We start from the raw sequence: 22,244 nt of genomic DNA on the forward strand, positions 1-22,244 counted from the left end.
GTTGCGTAATTTAAAAAAATTACGTTATGAAAATAATGAAGAATAAGTTCCAACGCACGCAAAACATCAACGTCGCGATGTGAAAAGTTTAATTTTAATATTAAGGAAGTACAAAAACAATACGAAGAAGTACTTTGAAAAGCAGTACAAAACTCCTTACCTTTTACACAAATTAAATTAAACCTAAAAGGTTTTTCATATTTCAAAATAAGATATTTTGGTAGATATTTATATAGAAGATTTACCATATACAATCACGAACAACTGAAAATATACTTTATAAGATTATTCATAACTGTCAAAAGAAAATATGTTACTGATATTTTCTTCCATTCCAAACGTCCAAATACCTTTAATATGAATTTATGTATGTTGCTGGAAAAAGCTATTCCCACTTTTGGAATTCTGTTGTAGGCATCAAAATAATGCAGTGATTCCTATTCAAATTTCTGAATAATAAATGATATTTCGGCTGACATTAAAAAATAGAGGTTATTTCAATATTACCCAAGCAATACAAAAAAAAATGTGTCTGTTGTTTCAGTTTGTAACTGTAAATGAAATTTGTTTAGAAAAAAATGTTAGCAGTAATTAGCGAAGTCTTTGAATAATGGTAGCAAAGGAATTTCGTGGAAGCTAAAGTTAATGTTGATGTAAATTAGTAGTTAAATATTGGGTGATTAATAATGAGGATAGATATGCAAATACGAAGAAGAGGAACGTCTGAGGCGAAGAAGTCGAGGGGGTGGTGTTATAATCATGTACAAATATTTACGGAGCGCCGGAGTGTGTTAATGCGCAAATACGGCCGAAGGAAGATTGAAGATTGAAAAAAACCTTCGAAAAACACGTGTAGCATCCGCAGCATCCCGAAAACAAGACCATGGCGAAGAAAGAGAGAAGGAGAGAACTAGCGAACGATGGAATTCTAGTTGTCCTTTTTTAGGGCCTGCCTTGTTCACTCTCTCCGTGTATTTTTATATCTTTCCTTCTTTCTCCTTATTTCTTATGCATCTCCGTCTCTGTTTCTGTCGAGTTAAGCTCATTACAATACTCGCCGGAGTTCGGATCCGCGCCGAGTCGACAACATTCCATCGTTAAGTAGATGCTTAACTTTGGTGCGCGCGAGGATCGGAAGGGGGCCTCGGTCCTGGCTCAGCCAGTTCCACACAGTGCAGTCGAGTTAGGTAGTTGTAGTACCCTTCGCAAGTTTCGGTTCCAGTTTTAGTTCGAGCTCGGCCGTCATCGAAGAGCGACCGCTGCAGCTGCTGAAGGCTCTTGTTTTGAAAACGCGCTCGCACCTTCAACATGGATCATCAACAACATCTTCGGTTTCCGCGCGTTTTTCGGACCGTCGCTGCTCTCCTGCTGCTGGTGTCCACCCTCTGCGTAGAGGCGACAACCCTGAGGACCTGCGAACCAATACGGATAAATATGTGCCGAGGTCTAGGCTACAACATGACGGGAATGCCAAACCTCGGTGGAAACGAGCTTCAGCAGGAAGCAGAATACTATCTGACTACGTTTACTCCTCTCATCCAGTACGGATGTAGCTCTCATCTGAAGCTCTTCCTCTGCTCTGTTTACGTTCCGATGTGTACGGAGAAGGTGGCCAAACCTATTGGACCGTGTCGCGGGCTCTGCGAGAGTGTCCGCTCCAGGTGCTACCCGGTGCTGCATGGCTTCGGCTTCCCTTGGCCGGACGCCCTCAACTGCTCGCATTTCCCTGAAGAGAACAACCATGTCCATATGTGCATGGAGGGACCCAGAGACATGGTCCTCTCTAGCGCCTCCAAGAGCAACGATCAACCCATGATCAATGCTATCCCTGAGCTCATGGACTGCCCTCAGCACCACGTCAAAATAGAGTCGGGCCAGTGTGTGCCCATCTGCGATACGGACTACCTCTTCGATGCCGCCGAAAAGAAGTTCGCCGAGGTAAACACTAAAACCAGTTACAATACTTTTAACTTCAATGCAATAGCTATTTCCATCACATAAATTACAGATTATAAATATAACTCGCTTCTCAACAAAACCAAGATTATAAGAGTTACATACACAATTTAAAACTAGCTTCACGATCATAAATAAACTATATATATATATAAAGACACTCACACACACCGAATCACAAGAATATATGCTTATAGAAGACAGCTAAACCGTGATTTCTAAAACTTCAAAATAAAATTATAATTTATTCTTATGCAAAATATATTTTGTAAATAATTGAGAAAATATATGTAAATGCTATAAAATTTATAATATTTTAATGTCAACTCATAATAGAAGATAATTTAAGTGATATATTTTTGTTAAAAGTACAAAAAATACTTTAATTTACTTTCTTCAGAGATAATTTCTGATTAAATAATATTATTATAAGCAATTTATATTTTTAGAATATGGATTATTCAGTACAAATTATTATAACTTATAACACAGTAAGTCGATTGTTAGATACAAAGAATAAGATTTGTTTAGTAATACTTTGAAGGTTTCTTTTGTTAAATCTATCTTCGCAGATTAAATTTCTTTGATCAATTGTTTTTATACTTGAACAAAAACCATCCAGTAGCAAGAAGTATCAGTTTTAGATATGTTTAGTCATTCATGCAATGATTGAATAGAATAGTCCTGATTGTTACTTATTTCATGTGTTTCTAATACTTGTTTTCTTAAGTTAAATATAATAATGAAACTAAATATTTTGTGATTGTTATAATGTGTCTGTTGATACAAGTTTATTGGATTTTTTGCCTACATTTTTTAAGTAACTTTCTTCTTTAAAAATTAAAAATTAATTAGTTCCTTTTAGAAGATCGATTTACGGATAAAGTAATTTTAGTACATCAGAAAATAATTGTGCTCGTATGAATCTTAAAATTCGCGAGAATTCACAGTTTATGATTATTAACTAACGGTTATTCATCGCAGTTGACAAACCATTAAAGGAGATAACAGCGAGTATCCCGATGTGTTTATGCTTATCGCTAATTATGTGTGAAATAATGGGCCGATTAAGTAATTTCCATATTAAAAAGATAATGACAAAATAACGCTTATGGAAATTGCTAAATTACCATATACATCGCTTTAGTGGCGATGGTTTATGATTAATTTTGATTAAAACTCCTCAGAGGTAGTTGCTAAGGTTAACATCAACATCATATGTTTGATGCAGTACCATTTGAATAAGTTGGCTTATGTTATTTGCAGGTGTGGGTGACAGTTTGGGCTCTGATCTGTCTGGTGTCCAGCGTGACAGCAGCTTTGACGTTGTGCATCGGGGGCGGAAGAGCGCGTGCTCGCCCCCTCGTCTTCCTCGCCCTTTGCTACTGCTTCGTGAGCGGCGGATGGACGGTGAGGACGATAGCTGGACGGTCGAACGTATCCTGCCAGTCCTCGGAGGGTGACGTCTCCCAGGACGGCCTCGCCAACGCCAACTGCGCCTTCGTCTTCCTGCTTATCTACTACTTTGGAATGGCCGCCAACGCCTGGTAAGTCACCTCTTCTCTCGGGTTCCAATTAGGAACGTAATTTATTTCGCCAGGTGATTGCCGTGTAAATAAAATGCGCGCCGCGTAAATTATTTTATTCATCCTCGGCCGCCGCCGCCGTCGAGACCCTCGCACTAAATCAAACCCGACCTGTCACGAGGTGCATCTTCCATCCTCGTTATCCGCTCTTCGGTTTCCCATCTTCGTTTCGAGCGAAGGAGGAGTGTCCGGCATTCCGAAGCCAAGACCATTAAGGGTCAAATAAATTACCGAAGTCTCCGATACTACATTATATACAACATAAGTTTTTTTTTCCTTCGAGAATATAAAAAAAAAAACAATGCGGAGAACTTTGATATCTTATGGCGCTACGTGTTATTACGCAATTTACAGGCCAATAAATCAAGTCCAACATTGTAATCAAAAAAAGGTCAATACTAACAAGTTTTGTTTACACAAAAGCAATTGTCTTCATCAACCCACCAATGGTATTTAAATTTCCATAGCAACTGCTTTACGCCTACTATTCCCTACGCGTTACTTACAGACACATATCGCAAATAGTACATATTTGAGAATCTTTATATACTTTAAATTGTTAAGAGTGTATAAAATGACGTGATAATGTAATTATTTTATTTCCATCATACATTTCTCAAACTATTTACTAATTTACGTATTTAGTTACTCACATTTATCATTTTATTCTATAATTTCTTGAAAATGAGAATTCATTTTTTTCGATTAGCTTTAAATAAGTATTATTAAGTTCCCAGTATCATTCATTTAAATTTGAATCCGTTCTACAGGTTGCTTAACTTTCACAATCTATCTAACGATCAAATAAAGTTTGTTTTAACCGAGTGTTATTTATATTATTTGAAGTACATCGATAGAAATTCTGTATGTCTGTAATTCAGTTGGTTTGTTAACGCGTGAATTGCAGTTTTACAACACTAATTATAAAGCTTTAACTTTACTGAATATAATACCCTACCGTATTGACTTTATAACTGTCATAAATCTATAACTGCCATGGCAACCGCGTTTTTTTACCTGAACTTGGGAGCCAGACAATGGAAGTTTTTATACTTGAGGGTTGAAATATTTTCCATTTTTTCTCTTAAGAAATAGAAAGGATATTAATCTTAGATAGTCGTCTCTCGTGTTTTTTTTTCTGTAGTTAAAATTTAATTACTTTTAGTTATTTTAAATACTTCGTGTATAGTATTTTAAGTAATTTGTCAAGTAGGTAGTACTTATTCACAGGCACATTGCTTTTTTCATATTATAACGTTATATAATGACGTCAATTTGTTTAATTTAAAAATTATTTTGTATTAAAATAAGGTAAAAATCTGTCGAGAGTTAATGAAAACGGCAAATCTAAATATTCGATTTCACCAGAGCTGTTTGACGTTCGACATTAAACACGTGCTTAAGTAAATGAAATAGGTAGCTTTTCTTCTTGTATGTCAACTTTGCTGTAACCAGAAGTGACTTCCGGAGGAGATGCTGGTTGCGCGTGAAATCTAAGTAAACATCAATAAAATTATGTAAAAAGCCCAGAATCGATTCGATTGTTATCAGCGCGACGCGTCGTTATCGTAATTTATGACCGTTATCAGATGCAAAGGGTGCCGACCGATGTTTACCCGAAAATCGCGTTTTTTTTTCAGTGCCGTACGACACTATCAATTTGGTATTTCATGCGATTTCCAATGGATCTAATCTTCCGATTAGCGTGCGTCCGTTCCATACGGAAAATTCGCATGTGAAATTTCAGATTTGGTGCGCGCTGCGTGTATATGTAATTACAATCGTGTTTGTTTTCGGTCGTGTAGGAAATGCGTTTGTTATTGCAGAGGTGGGTCGGGGAGGGATTTTTTTTGGAGGCGGCGAGCGTGGGCGGTAAAATAAACAGACGGATTTAAAAATACGGACGGGAGAGATGAGCGAGTACTACAATGTTTATTGTCGATGCGCGGTTACGTTAGGTGGGATCTGTCAAATATTGACTTTGGAGGGTATCTCGCTCTTTCCTTCTGGTTCAGAGAATATGTTGGAGGGAGTTCGATATACTGTAGGAAACCGGGAGGTTCGAAACTGGAGACGTGGCAGATGGGCGTGTAAATATAAACTGTCAGCCCGAAAACCAAACATTGTTCAAACATATCGGTATTATTATTAGTATTATCATCATCATCATTATTGCACGTAATTATCGGAGTAGAACGGCGCGCTGACATTTTTAATGTTGCTGCTGTTTTCTTCTACCAGTTTTAAAAATAAATAACAAAACGTTGTTTGATTGGTTTCAACGTTCGTTTGTTATTCGCATTATACAACTATTTCAGAGTAAAATCTATTAAACACATACAGTTCTCGTATTTAGTAATTCGTAAAATACTAAAAGTTTACATTAACAACTGTATAACATTTTCATAATACACCTCGTTTTACACGGTACTTTTTTACACGTTTTTGCTTTTACATGGTTAAAAAATTAAATTACTAAATAAATTTTGAAAATAAAGTGGCTATGATCGAACGGATCAATTTATTTGCCTTCCAATATTTTTGTTTGATTTATGTACCATAATTAAAAAAAAACAATAATTAATAAACAACGAAATTATTCGTTTTTTTTTGCATATTTTTTGATTTACACGGTTTTACATTCAAAAAGTTACAATTTTGATGTATAAGTTTTTCTCAGCAACCTCTACCGTGATAGTTGTACTTTTTTATTGCACTTGTGCAATTTGTGCAAATCTGGATGTATTTATAATATCTCTTTCCTATGATACAATATGGAATTGAATATTTTGTTTTTTAAGTATAATTCAAAGTTTCTGGTTAGATTTTGTGCTGTGTCTATTTTAGAGAGTTTATTTTCGTGGGCATTTTTTTCTCTTTAAAGAGTTTAAAAATTAAGTTAAATCACATGCTAATTAAAAATAACGACATAAATCCGAAAACAGACATTCTTCAGATTTATAAAAAAAAAAAACGTTTTTGAGCTACTGCATCGTATTGAATTACGGAGGGTGGTGAAACACATGATTTACGTTTTTGTTACTGCAAATGAGGGGTAGTTGCAGAGGCGGCTCTACGTCATCAAACGATCCTAATTGGAAGAAGATGTCGTTCCCTAAACGAAATCGTGCAAACCGAAAGAAGAAGAAGAGAAAATGTTAATTAAACATAAAACTTGGTGGAGAGATGAAACTCATGTTGCCGTGCCGTTTCCGTAAGTGGAGATTGGATAAGTTAATTAAAGGCTCGCGGTTAATGAGAGATGAGACCATTAAAGTGAACATGCGGAGAGAATCGAATAAATGGAAGAAGAACGGGCGCGCCGCCGCCCCCGCAAACAACTAATTAAATTCCATGTATCGGACTTAATTCGAATGGGAACAAGTGAAAACGTCCGCTGTTAATTTGTTTACGGTGTCGACGCAGACTCATTAGGACAGAAACAATGGGTTCACTCATCACAATTCGCAGTAGCTTTTGTTTTTATGACTGATTATTATGTCGTGCATTCTTGTAATTTTATAAAATGTATGCATTTATTAGCATACTTTATTTGTAACAATTTTATTTTATATATTATTGTTGTGAACAATCTGTTTAGCTAAAAATTATCTCTGTAAGAAGATTGATAGAAAAAACGCAATTTTTGTAAATGTAATGTTTAAAATTAGTCAGTTAGTATTTCATTCGATGATAGACCATAAACTGCATGCAATTTCAATAATGCCATAGTAAAATTTACATTTTACAAATTCTATACCATTATATAAACAAATCATTTTATAGCGCCATCTCGTGATCGAGAAAAATGTAATCTGCTTTGCTATATGGATACTATTATTATTTTATATTATATTTCGTTTTTTAAAATAATGTTATAATCATAATATTTATCATAGATTTATTCGATTACTGCAATTGTCAAGGGGACTATTTAAATTATTTACTATGCGTGATACTTGGAAAGTTACTTGTTAAGTTACTTTGTATGAAACCAAGGTCAACCATTGTATTTGATTGTTGTAAGTAACTTTATGGTAAGTATCACGTGCTAATTAACTAAGAAAGCAATGATATTCGATTGTTTTTCATTGATTCTCGTATTCGTTGTTTGCTATAACATCGAAGAAGCTGTATGCTGAATTGCATTAGTTTTTTGCCGTACCATGATGAAGTCGGATAGACACCAAACGTGGATAAAGACTCACTTAGTTCGCGTAAGCCATTCAGTCCTAACTTGGCAGAGCGTTTTGTAAGACACGTTAAAAAAACTCGTGGAATCCTTGGCGACACAATTAAGGCGAACACCAATTAAGTTAGATAACAGGACGCGATTGCTGCGGACTTTTATAATTAATAGATTGCATTCTTCGGGTCGACGTAAGGACCGATAACATCGGAGTTTTATGGTGAGCCGCCGGATCATCTCAAAATGGTCTGACATTAACGGCGCTGTTTATTTTGGAAAACTGAAGCGACATGGCTTTTGCACATCTGGAAGATGATGGCCATTCGAGAGGCAAAACGGGTGGCGGTTTTTTCAGGCCGTTCCAGTTTATACGGTCACAACATTCGGTCCCATTTATAGCTTTACAGCTTCGCAGTAAAACACCGAGGAGGAGTCGATGAAGAAGTCCGCGCTCGCATGCGCCTGAAAATACATTTCCGACCGGAAAACCGGGTCAGTTTCGCGTTTCCTGCGAAGCGTTTCAGCACAATTTGAAATGCGCCGTGTCTCTCGTGAGATACATTGTTGTTGGTTGGAAGGAATTCGTTGGGATTCGCGATGCCATCTGTTGAGTCATTCCGTGCGGTTTATTTTTCTCTTCGAAACGACGTAAAAAGAGAAGAGCATACAGAAAATCCATATTTATTTGTGGGAAAGCCGCTTAAGTTAAGTAAAGTTTCTAATCAATTTCGAAATGCGTCTGCTCGGTCTTCTCTCGATTAGCATACCCGGTTCCCGGGTGTTGTTGTTCTACCTCGTTACGGGGCTTCGAACGTCTCTTTTCCCCTCACATCTTCAACAGCCATCGTCCATCGAGACTTCGGCTCTTTATGTAAATGCCATTTAGCGCCACACGGTGCTCTTGTACTTAGCTATAGAAGCTCGATGCGATCGTCGTGAGAGAGCAGACCGGAATCGTAGCCGCACCGCGCCGTTCCGCCGCCAGCTCGTAAATCAGACCTCCACCTCTTCCTCCTTGCCCCATAAGAAAAACCCATTATAAATTGTATCCACCGGAGGGGCCTCCACTTTGCGACAACTTATCGCACCTACTTGCACTTCCAATTGAACACGACGAGATGCATATTTCTGATGTACTCCCATTATCTTTCCGTTCAATCTTTAAATACAACTTTATATAATAATGAGTGAACGATTCATAGACCGTTTACTGAATCTTAGTTTTACTACTATAGTTTGGAAAGTTTCCAGAACAACCCAAAAGTTGGCTTGCTTTTATCCAACAATTTAGTACGATATATTGATGAAATTACACAACTGAAATAAAAAGATGGTCAAAATTCTGAGCCAAATGTGAAATATATATGTATGAGATATGAAAGTAATCAACAATAAAAAAATATTATTGAAAATTGTTTTGTCCATTTATGATTTTCTTATTTTTTAAAGCTTAAGAAATGTTTGAATTAAATTTCTATGAATGTATATGCAGCATTATTTCGTGCGATAAGATATTAGTTATATACAAAATTTTCAACTAATTATATATTGTACAATAAATTTATGATATACATTTTCACTAAATGACAGTAAAATAGATTTTTAAGAGGGTACAAAAGTTTTCTATACATTCTGCAAGATATGGGCTGGGCTGTTCCTTTAAACTTTTATTTCGGGTCTTTGTGAAATTTTAGATTTTAGCATTTTGCTGTATACAGTATAAATATAATATGAGATGTTGCGAAGAAGACTAAAGGAAAGGGCATGCCTGATCTGTTGTAAATAATAGCATTGGTGAGCGGAATGAGGTTTCAATGAAATGGGTTTTGGGTTTCGTGCACCGCTCCAAGTTTGGTAATCGATACGTTGGTTCTTTTTCGTGGTTTTAATTTTCATTTTTGGCATCGCCATTCCGAGAAGTAATTACGCACCGTGCGAGCTGTGCGATGTCGCAAGATGAAGAGCGCAGTTACAATTAATTATGTATGGATTGGAAGCTGCAGAAGGAAGCAGTAACGGATCCCCGGCACTGGTAAACAAAACAGTGGAATGTTTATGGTAAACATTCGGGGATCTCCAAACTTCGGAGATGATGCTCTCTCTTTCTCTCTCTCTCTCTCTCTGTATGCGCTGCGCTGTATAAATAATCAAGAAGACGACTGCCATATGCTGCTCTGCTTGCATCCTCCTCCTCCTGTTCGCTCCGCCGCCTACCGATGGACGTCAGCCTGTTTCATCGTAACATGCACATCGTTAACGCCGAGTGAAAACGAGAAATAAGAAGGAAAAGAAGAAAAAAGAAAAGGTCCTGACGAGGAAGAGAAGGAAGGAAAGCCGCCGGCGCAAAGAGGTGAATGGAAATTGTGGACGTGACGCGGAACGAATCCGCGCGAAGGCAATCTCATTTCGTTTTCCAATAAGCTCGAGTATAAAAAAAATAAATAAACGAGAAACGGGAGGAATTCAATGGAATTCAATGCCTCCGTGCATCTACAGGATGGGTCGTACACCTCCTTCATCCTATTTCCATATTTCCATTAAGAGTTGGATAGAATTAATGTGCACATTGGTCGTCGCCTGCAGAATCCTGCTTGATTTGACTTTGCAATCCGTCACTGACAATCTTGTGGATGTCGATGTAACGATGGACGTGATGAATTTGTTGGCAGTTGTTTTCATCTCTTTCTCAATAACAACTCATACAATAAAACACTAAAACTTACGATTGACAACTCTATTGACAGTCGTAAAACCATTTGTTTGATCAAAATCAAGTTGATTACTCTGTTCGCTTCTTTACATTTCTAGTAAGTTAGTTAATCATAATTCCATTAAGAAAATTCCTATATAGAATTCCGACATTGCAATCTGCCATTGATAATCGCCTTAACAGAGTAAATAACTCAAAGACACAAAGAATGTTGGGAACTAGAGCAATTTCTTCATAACAACCCATGTAACTAAATACTAGATTTAATAAACAACATTAAGTTTTCACATTTATGTGGAACATGTGCATTATGTGGAATTATAATTAATGAAAAACTTACTTTCATTAATTATAATTCCATTAAGAAAATTCCTCTTAATAATTACACGCTTTGATAAGATCTGATCTACTCTGATTTCATAATCTATCATTGACAATCTCTATTACAACTTACTTAATAAAATTTAATATAACGATGTAGCAAATCAACTGAATACATAATAAAAGTCATCAAAATAACTGTCAAAAGAGACTCGTTTGCAAATATCCTATTTAACAAAAACTAAAAGAATAAACTGACCTTACTTGTTAGGTAACGTACTTTCATCTCTTACATAATTGGATGTATTCCATCTCCATAACAACCTAAATAATAAAACTTGAACATTAAGAATACAGTTGTCAGTTGCTCATAATAAACTATGCATGAATATTGAACTATTTACTGAAAATCACCATAACAACCTTATAATAATAAAAGACGTAAAAAATATATTTGTGTGTGAATCAAAACTAAACATACTTAATGAATAAAACTACCATTTCTCAAAACATTGCTATTAAATTGTATTGTATACAATTTGGTTTTGAAGTTTTATATGCAGAACGACCTAATTCTATATCTAAACATTTGTAGTAGCTGCGAATATTTCGTCATTTCATTAAATGGTGTGAGTACAAAAGCAATTATAAACTGTTAAAAAAAAGTTTGTAAGCGATTAAATGAAAATGATTGAATATCCTAATTCAAAATTAAGAGTATACAAATTTGACCTAAAACTCGAAAGTTTATTTCTATTGTGCGTCTTGCATTACTCAATGTTTATTGAAAATATATACAGTTTATTGTGCTAAATGTCATGAATCTGCTCGGAGCAACATGCAGAACATTTAGACCAAACAATAATTAAATTAGATTTTATTGAGAAATATGTTATGACTTTACAAAAGTCGTGTGCACGATTACAATTAAAAACGTGTATTCGAGCTTAATAATATTACTAATAAATAATGTTTTTTTAAAATTTTGTTTTTAAAATCAGAACAGAAATTTAGATTTTCGAAATCAGGTTAAATACACATTAAATTCAGAGAATCTGATAAATTGATCGGTTTGCTTCTAACAGCATTCATGGAATTTGAATAAAACGCCTTCGATGATGTCTTAATGACATTCCGGGCTATTAAAGACGAACAAGTTTTTTTTTTCCATTCTCAGAACTAGAAATATATTTATTTTTTTAATTTGAAATTTAAATCTTTTCAAAGTGAATGCATCGATAATGTTGGATAGAAAATTATGTATTTTTTATTGTTTAAACCTGTTTTTTCTGTAATTTCTATTATTATTTTTCAAAATATATGAAATATTTCAAAATGATATTGACACAGACCAGCGTACATTATTATAGTTTTATTGAAAATATATGCAGTTTATAGGTTACAAAAGAGAATATTGTATAACCTTTGAATAGATGGAAATTCTTGTATGTTGCGTTATGTAAGTTAACGGTTGTTGCTGAATAAACTGACTTAAGTAAATGGAAAGATTAAATGAATTCAATGTTAGTTGATTATTATGCTTAGCTCGTTAATCTTAATGGACAGTGGAAGAGGAGAGGTTTCCGAAAATCTCCATAAATCTGAGGAGGAGCGCAGAGGGAAACGATCCATCAAAAGATGATTTTTCCTTTGAAAGGTGGGGCCCCGCGACCATTAATAATGTGGCTCTTTACAAGCCCTGTCAGATCGTAATACGAACGAGCAGGAGAAGAGAAAGAGAAGAGGATCGAGCGTGCAGCTAAAGACGAGGATGAAGCTAAGGTTGCATCAACCATTAGCATTAATAATAAACGTCTGATGTCCAGTTGGGTTGAGGAGGAGAAGAAGATGAAGAAGAAGATGAGGTTGAGGATGGTAGAGCGGAGTGAAGAGTTGTGTCGGAGTTAACCAAACAAAGGGGCGGAGATGCGTCGGTCAAGGGCCCAACTTTACCTGCTTAACGATATTTACCTTAACGAGTTGCCAATAATTGCCCATTTTCTCAACTGGAACTCCTCAGTCTTATTACGTACGGTGCACGAACACGAAACCCATAAGAACAGCAACGATGACAACGAAAAGGAGAAAACGTTGAGAGAGAGAGATTAACGAGTCTGGTTTTGCATTGGGGTGTCGCGGTAATTTCTCGATCAGCAATTAAATCCGGAATCGCGCGTACGTAATTTGCACATAACGAGATCGGCCTTTACCAAAAGTTATCTATCAAAATCCGCGCGGCGAATCTCACGTGCGAGCAATTAAAAAAAATCGACTAAAATAAAATGAAGGAAAGAAAGGAGAAGAGGAGATGCGAAGAGAATTAAAGCTGGTCGTGATGTAACGAGACTTTCGTGAGGCGAGATAAAAATCTCCCGACAAATCATTTCTTGGGCTGAGGCAACAAACATACACACACAAACTCACGTATATATAAATACATAACACACACAGCCATTGAACCGAACGAACCCGGTTGTGAACACGGTCGAGGAACGAGGATGGACACGCACCTGGGATGCGGTAGAAGACAAGGATGGTGCAATGCTTCGAAGAGCTATGAATATTTTACACTCGTTACTTGCAGGCTCGTAAATTAGTTTATTAAAGATCCCATTCTGTATTTTGACCGCGAACAGACACAACGTTTATTCCCAACCCACCCTGTTCATCTTCATCTCATTTTTGGTTGCGATCCAGGGAGTTAATTAAAATTTTGAGATTCACTTTCATCGCGTCCATGAATCATTTCACTTGATTTGACAGGTTTACCAACTGAGTTTTTCGAATTAAGTTCTTTTTTTAAAATATTTTTATTTAATTAATTGCGGCGAAACTTAAATAGCCATAGCCAGGTTCACAACATTTAAATATTTTGCTAATTACATGGCTGTAAATCTGAATTTATTACCATAAAGTTAATTAAATTTTAAAGATTCACTTTCAGCGCGTACATGAATCATTTCACTTGATGTGACAGCACTGTCAGGTGTACTAACTTCGTATTTTGAATTCATATTTTTATTATTCTAAAAATGTATATAAACGAGGTATATTATTAATATAAACCGTTTAATGCAAAGGTTTTCATTGAAAAAAAAAGGAATAAATTTCGGCAATGATTTCAATAGATTTCAAGAAATATATCAGGATAACTAATTTCGTATTTTAAATTCAGTATTTAAAGTACGAGTGCTAAATAAAAGTTATACAAGTTATTTATAATCACTAAGTTAATTAATTATCTAAATTCTCTCTCAACGATTACATGAAAATGTCAGAACTTTATTTAGAATCGTTTTCAGGTTTAACAACTGCTTATTTTGCATCCAGTTTTATTTATGCAGAAGCGAGGTAATCCAAGCCAGTTTCACTTAATCTGAATATCATGCTAATTATATGGCTCTAAGTCTGTGATAATTATAATAAGTACTACACAAGACAAGTAGTTTGTGAAAGAAAAAATAAATACGTTAAGGACGCTTTTGAAATGAGTGTGCTAATTAAATGCCAGGTTCCACTTTCAATTAAACCATGAATCATTTCATTTGATTTGGCAGGTTTACCAACTTGGTATTTCGAATCATGTGATAAATACTAATGAAAATAATTGACTGTAAATATGACATATAACAATTGAAAACGTAATTATAAATTGAACATCAATGCCTCTGAATGAAATAATAAATAAAAAATATTGGTTTACATAAAAAATAAGATAAGTGTGTTATTTCGTGTATGCTTTACTTAATTGTGTTGGGACACACAGAATGTGTGAACTGATAGCAATCCGGGGTCTAGACGAGATTAACGAAATTCTTAAGAAAGGTGAGAATGTTGTGGACACTCATTGATTTCCTGGCATGTAAAAGGAGAGGATTGAAAAAAAAACATAATAAACAGAAATAGGTCTTTCTGAGCTTTCCTTCACTATTTGCATTTCTACCTGGTTGGAAGAAGGCAGCTGACTAATCTGGACCCGAGCGCCGTTGACAGGTTATCGCTATTTGTACTGGATATTGTAAGATAAATCTTCTTTTCCTGCTCGTTGTGAAGGTAGAGAAATGTGGCCTAGCTAAAGGTGCGAACGTGTTTCGAATAACCAATAGCAGGTACCAATTTGAATAGAACAGAAAGAAAATCTTATAATATGAAAATTGCTCGGTGTTACAGAAGAGAAGAGAGTCAACAGCCTTTCTTCGCCCCGTGCGAAGACGCTTATGATGCACAGAGATTCCCAGCTGTTTTGTATTGTTAGCGGATATGCATTCAATGTAAATTGATGAGTTTCGGGGATTCGTTTTTATAATTCATATTGTGGGTGATTTCACCTCCAAACCATTTTCAAATAAAACTGAAATTTTGAAAAGCTATGTTTTTCATTGATTATTAATTGATTGATTATTAATTGATTGATTATTAATAACAATTCTAATAATAATTTAGTTTAGTTGGATATCAAATTAATAGGTGAGATAGTTACGATGAAAAAGAAATGTCAAGTATGTAAATATTAAAAATTTCAATATATTAAATTTGACAAATTATATAATCAAATTAGTTTTAGTTTATTTTATTTCATATATTCGTGAACTGTATTAGGTAAATTATATAGCAGCATATAATTTGTAACCATTTATTTCTGGCGATAATTTCAGTTTCAAATATGTAGTCAAGTACCAGACTTGCTGAGGAAAAAAAAATGAAATTATTTTAAATGCTGAATGTTCATTAAATAGTTTTGAAGGATCGAGTTTTTAAGCTCGTTGCAGCGGGTTACACGGGTCGCGTCGATTTCGCGTGCCGTTCGTTCAATTCGATTTTCGGGGCAATTATGGTAATTGGATTGGAAGCGAAAACGCGGCTTTCGTCGGCGTTTAACGAGGTGCAAGTTGATTGGATCGTGAGGTGTAATGATCTTCGTGGGGAAGCAGAGGAGCGGCGCGGAGGGAAGTGACCATTAGGGTCCGGCGAAGAAGGAGGAAGATCTCGAGCGGTCATCTATTTAAGAATGAGCCCAGGTATCGCTCGGGGGAGATGGACTGGCGCAGATAGTGGAAGCGGAGCGAAGAACAACAAATAAATACGGAGAGAAAACGAGAGAAGAAAAAGAGAGGAGAGATCGAAGCAGACGAAGTAGAAGAGACAGCGGTGGCGGAGGACGAGGTGCATTCCTCTTCTTCTTCATCTTCCAACTTCTTCGGTTCGAACGAAGCAGAGTTGTAGATTATGTGCTCGTCCGCGGGAACAATGGAGGCCCCGAAAACGTCTTATTAAATCGACAGCATCGTTTGTTCGGGAAACGAGACGAACGAGCCGTAAATCTGTGCCTAATTTAAATGCACGCCTTTGTTCTGCTCGCGCGCCTTCAATACATCAACCCGTCGTTCCCCTACACTACCATGCCTACTATTCCAGAATACCATCTATCGCAGAAACACTGAAACAGCAAACGAAAAAAGCATACTTATTTCGCAAGGATCCCTACTGATTAACTTGATAATCAGAGAGGTCAAAGACATATTCTGCAAACATCTGTATTTACTGTCTTGCAAAAGTAGCCCACTATGAACAACTACAATACTATCTAGTATATGGCAATAATAATATACGTAATTTCCGCAATTTTAATAATTGTATCAAGAATTTCAAGTTGTTAAACAAAACGCAATCTAGTCTATAAACAGTAGTTGGTAGTATTACTAAATGAAAACTGAATTTTTACAGGTATATCATTTAAAAAATATGTTATCATATTTAGATTATAAAAAGTGTTTCTCAACCAATGTTTGTTTTATCTTTATTATATAAAATTTACAGTTCGTGAAATAACAGGTGTTACTTTGTGTCAAAGCGAGGAAAAAACTATTGCTGTACAACTAAAAACAAATATTTTGGGTTGAGAAATACTAGTTTATAATGATTCCATAATTACAGGCATAATTTGGATCTGAATGTAATATATGAAAGATCCATAAATCCATAAAATTTATAAAATAATGAACTTAAATTTAATATAGCTGTTTGTTTTAGTCACAGAAATATATAACTATACACTTTCAGACTTTAAAGATTATTAAGTTTTTTGTTTGTTTAAAGCTGTATTACAAATAGAGCTGCTATTTCAGTTTTATTGTTTTTGGATTCAATAATTAATTAACATACATATTATTATTAATTACCGACGTATTTGTAACCTACTAAATAATGTATACTTCCACAAGTTTTCAAATACTTGTGGACTCGTCTACATCTATGACTCATTTTGATCTTATATCTAGAAGCTACTTTAGATTTGTATTTTTTCTTTTGCGTTTCTATTTTAAATTTAAGTGATGCTACAATTAAGTGAATTTTAATCTCTGATTTAAACGATCATTCCTATCATGAAAACGAAGAAGCCGGTAGTAAATATAAATCATTCTTTGGCGGATTTGGAATGGTTTCGTTCCAGACGGTGGCAGCCACTTGAGTGCAGGCAGACAGATGACTGTTCTCATTTCTTTCTCTCGCTTGGTTTCGCGTAAATAGTCTTACAGCCTATGCGTTCTTCCATCTCTTTCTCGCGCTGCGCCCCAATTCTTCGTGAAGTGGTGGTAATACCAGCAGCACTCGAAATGCATTTAACCGCAGTTTGTTCTTTCATTTCCAGGTGGGTCTCGATTTGCATCTGGTGGTTGGCCAAGGCTGGTCTCGGATGGTCCCCGGAGAAGCTAGGCAGCCTTTCTTCGTTCCTGCACGTCGCCTCTTGGGGTCTTCCGGCCGCCCAGACAGTCGGAGCACTGGTCAGGAGGGACGTCGACACCGACGAACTCACAGGTAATATAATAAAAAGCACGAACTGAGGACAAATTGAATTGCTCTCCTCATTAAACCTCCTCTAATGGCAATAATCGAGTTCGCTCTCCAAACCATTCGACCTCTTTTTGCGCATTCGTTTCGCTGAAACGCACAACCATCAATAATGTATTAGTGTGGTTTATATCCACGGTAAACGCGAACGAGGCTGAACCGACCGATCGAGGGGATTCTCTGAAACCATTTCTTCCGTCTGCAAGTAAACATCTAATTGGTGAAAAATCGATTCGATGTCTGCCGGATTGGAAATATGACGTAGGTATGGACAATATTGTCGGACACGCATACCGGAGTTACTTCGGCACGCAGTAATGGCTCTATCGCTCCTTTGGACCATCATCAACATCGGAGGCCATTCCGCATTTCTTTCTTTCCTCCCCGCCGCTGATCTCGCGCACGGCCGACCGTTCCTCATTCCTTGTCACATGCCTAACGAGTGATTCCATTCTTCTTCGACTTCTTGCTTTCCTGCAGGGATTACTAATTGGGGTAAATTGAATTCTTCCACCTTCGCATTCTTCATCAACACTTCCTCCTCTTACGAATTCTATAATGGTTTGTAATTTGAACACCACAATGAAGGGGAGCATTTTAAACGACAAACCTAAATAAGTCCCTGAAAACAGTTTAAAATCATAAAAAAATCAAATTAATAAAAAAATCTATCACAGTTTCTAATATTCATGGATTATTGAATGTAAACATCTCCAAATGACAATAAATGTTATAAAACATATATATAAAAAAATAACTAGTTCAAAGTAGAACTAGGCGCGGTGTGCTAACTTTAGATTATGTAAGTAGACTCATTTATATTGGCCAATGGTTTCCAAAGGAAATAGATTAATGTGAACGATTTTGTATAATAAGATAAAAGCAATTGTGTTATAGTTAAACACTAGAAGCGGACTATAGTAACGTAATTCATTCAAAGGAGGAAACTTGAGAAAGGAAGTGAATTGAATTAAAATTGAAGTTTTCGAATTGAATCCAAAAATAAATTCGTATCTACGTATCTCGTTTAAATTCGATATTAAATTGTGGAAAGGAATCGATTTTTGATGAAAAAAAAATAAATGTGAATCATATTAAGTTAAAAGCAATCGAATTAAAACTGAACATTTAATAGTATACTTTGGTTACGTAATTCATTCAAATTGTTAACAATTTTAAATGAAAATGGATAAATGTAATTATTTAATGCAATGAGATAAAATAAAATAGTAGTAGTAGACTTTAAATTGCTTAATGTAACTGATTCAAATAAGAATAATTGAATCGTGAACAAGTCTAATGGAAATGAATTTGACTCGATAAGATCTGACTGTTTCCAATAAAAATGGATAAATGTGAATTAATTCTTGTATTAAGTAAAAGCAATTAAAGTAAAACTAAAAGCGTTCAACGCATTCTTATATTGTATAATGTAACTCATTCAAATTGGATGTTGAATCGAGTAGAGATTGCGATTTCCAATGGAAAGGGATAAATGAATGAAATCTGAGAGGAAGGAAGGAGTAGAAACGTCGTTAATTGAAGGCCCCTGCGACTGCGTGTATCTGTACTGCATATCTTCGTGCCTCATTTCGGGTGAATGGGAACATAAATTTCGGACGAAGGAAAGGAACGCGCATAAATAAGTGAAATAAAGGAGGAAAAATGTGCAGATGCAAATGCAGGCGTATTGTGTGTGCGGTTGTTGTGAGGCAGGGCTCGCTCGTTTGGTGAACGCATGCGGTCGTTCCTTCGTACGTTCGTTCGTTCGTCGGTGAAGTAGAAAGAAAGGGAGGCCGCACCGAAAACACGAAGAAAACAAAAAGAAGCAGAGAGGACGGTCGGTCGGGACCGTTTTATCGCCGATAAATCTCGTTGTCGTTGCTGTAGTTGCTGTTGTTGTCGTCGTCGTCCTCGTTGTTGCTGTTGTTGTAGTCGTGGGCAGTGAAAAAGGATAAAGGAGATATGGTGTGTTTTGCATACGCCGAAAGCCGGTGGACGAATAGAGAGAGAGACAGAGATATAAAATGTTGCGGCGGCATCGAGAAAGGGCTTCCATTGTTTCATTTTTGCGGAATTAATACAACCACCCCGAAGACGACAAAAGGTAGATCACTATGGGGATCTGAAGCCAATTATTTTATGCGACGCACCTGCAGATTGCAATCTGCGTCAGATAGAAGGCGACGTTTCTGCGTATTTCTGCCTTCATTGAAATGTTTATGGAACATTTATCATGACTCTTCTTACAATGCTCTGCTCCCAACGAAAGAAGTTGAAGCATATACCTTCATCGCTCCAGCTGTCCACGACAATCGAAGTAATATTTCCAAATTGCAATATGAAAACCAAAAAGACTCATCAATCAAATGACTTGAAAGAACTTAACTTGAAGCTCCCAACGGAAGAAGATAAATTTGTTGAAACATTCGTCTTTTAAGCAGTCTATCCCAATCGAAATAATATTTCGAAATTGTAAATATTCAAATGAAAGAACATAACTTGAGAATATTGGAATTAGCTAAAGATACTTTCAGTTTGGTCTTACACTACAGTCTTGCATTATTATTAATAAAATTGATACATTTTAAAATCATATCAGGAGAATAAAAAAGTTTAACTTTAATTATAAGAAGAACATACTAAATAATATCCAATAGATTCGGGCAAGGAATTTCTTACTTGCAACATTCGGCAATGATACAGCAATTTCTGCTTCAGATGAGTAAGCTTCGTAACCTGTAATTGCATCTCAATATCTTAAAGAAAATCTAAATTAATACCAAGAATGGAGAATAACCATGGACGAAAGTAAATCAGTGCAAATCACCATTAATTTGAAAAGGATACAATCTACTTACATCATCTAAATGGAAACACGTAGGTTACCGAGACTGAAGTTTAGTGTATAGTGAACAACACAGATTATTTTTATATATAAAAATAAAATACAATCAAGTTATATTTATTTAGTTTCTTCAATCTATCTCTTAAGTTAATCATCAACAGTTCATTACCATTGTACAGACTTTTCTAATGGTTCCTTGGAAATGCAAAAAAAAATCGTATTATTGTATGAAGACGTATAGATTTTGATTACTTACAAATTCCTAAAACTGATTTACTTTCGTTTACTTAAAAAATGTTATGTATTTGTTTGATAGAGGTTTTAACTTAGGTTTTTAACAATATATTAAAGGTACACTTTCTAAAAATTTTCCATGAATTTTATTGTGTTTCAAATATTGTATTCTTTCTTTTCTTTTAATTGCAGGTACTTGTTACGTTGGAAACAAGAACGATAGCACTCTGCTCTTCCTCGTCCTGATTCCGCAGGCCGTGTATTTGAGCTTAGGCGTCGGTGTCCTGATCGTAGGTTGTCTGAAGCTGCTGAAGAAGCCGAGGACATTGGCCGTGGCAGCACCGTTGACAGGTACAGCTCCACGCAAAGACAGCGACATTCTAGGTGCCCTCGCTACCCTCTACGTTATCCCAACGGCGTGCGTCTTGGCTAGCATCTGCTACGAGTATAACAACCGGAGTCTCTGGTACGCGACCGAAGAGAAACCAGTGGTCTGGGCCTTCCTGCTGCGTCACCTCATGTCACTCTTCATCGGCGTCAGCACCTTCTTCTGGTTGTGGTCCAAGAAGACGCTGACCGCGTGGAAAGCCGTCGCCCGACGGATGGGACCTCGCAAACCGTTGGCGGTGAAGACGCTTCCGGTCAGGTACAACCCGCCGCCTCCGCCACCTGCAGCCGCCCACTCTCATATACCATCAAATTTGAGCACAACCATGAGTACAGCCAGTCGCCACTCTCGACACTCCCATCGGAAACCCAGAGTCCATCATCACAGATCGGGTTCCGAGAACATTCTGTAAATACTACAAGCTACACTACACTTTGTACTTAATTTATGTATACATATTATTCCATAAGACCCCTTTTAGCATTTCTTTTTAAACATAGGAGAGGGTTCTCATAGACTTCTTTCTCACCAGTAAACGTTAATGATACTAGCTAGCATAAACAAACATCAATGTACAAACTTTCATCTTGGAAGACTCGATTTCCTTGTACAGTGCCATGTATTTAGTAGTTCTAGGATTAGGCCGCATTTTTTGCCGCGATCGCTAAACTCCCTGATTCGATTAAAACCAATTTAATCATTCCGAAGAGTTTAATTTTTTTTAATATACTATTAGGCTATTTCTATGTTTAAAACATAATCTCATCAATTATTGATAAATATATTTATATTAGTTTATGTGTATATAAAATGTGTTATATATTATATATAATATTTGTGATATATCTGAAAAAGAAAATAATTATGTGCTTCATTTTTTCTTCTAAAATTTAATGAATATTTTGTATTAAATGTTTCTTATTAAATATTTACATGTGATCGTTTTATTTCCTCCTACCATATCTCCACTATTATAATTAAAAACTTTTTTTTGAACAGTTTTTTAAAAATATACAATAATATAAAGAATTGGAGTAGATATAAAAAAAATAGTCATTATAATATATATATTTCCATTATCCCGACTATATCGAAATCCCGACAATCTAAAACTTAATAAGATTATTAATTGTTGTTATTTATTGTTAATAACATAAACTAAT

The 22,244-nt window shown here is 35.8% G+C and overlaps 1 protein-coding gene across 1 annotated transcript; it reads left to right on the forward strand.

Annotated features, from left to right (window-relative positions):
- Window positions 1–1,131: 1,131 nt before the first annotated feature.
- LOC108566915 (frizzled-4-like) lies at window positions 1,132–21,813 on the forward strand. The gene is made up of 4 exons (XM_017927050.1): window positions 1,132–1,938; window positions 3,223–3,503; window positions 17,412–17,578; window positions 20,886–21,813. Exons 1-4 carry the CDS (start codon window positions 1,309–1,311, stop codon window positions 21,491–21,493), a joined length of 1,686 nt encoding a protein of 561 aa, XP_017782539.1. The 5' UTR covers window positions 1,132–1,308; the 3' UTR covers window positions 21,494–21,813.
- The last annotated feature ends 431 nt before the right edge of the window (window positions 21,814–22,244 follow it).

Source organism: Nicrophorus vespilloides, unplaced genomic scaffold (assembly GCF_001412225.1).
Source record: "Nicrophorus vespilloides isolate i.1.1-1 unplaced genomic scaffold, Nicve_v1.0, whole genome shotgun sequence".
In the NCBI taxonomy this organism is placed as follows: Eukaryota; Metazoa; Arthropoda; class Insecta; order Coleoptera; family Silphidae; genus Nicrophorus; species Nicrophorus vespilloides.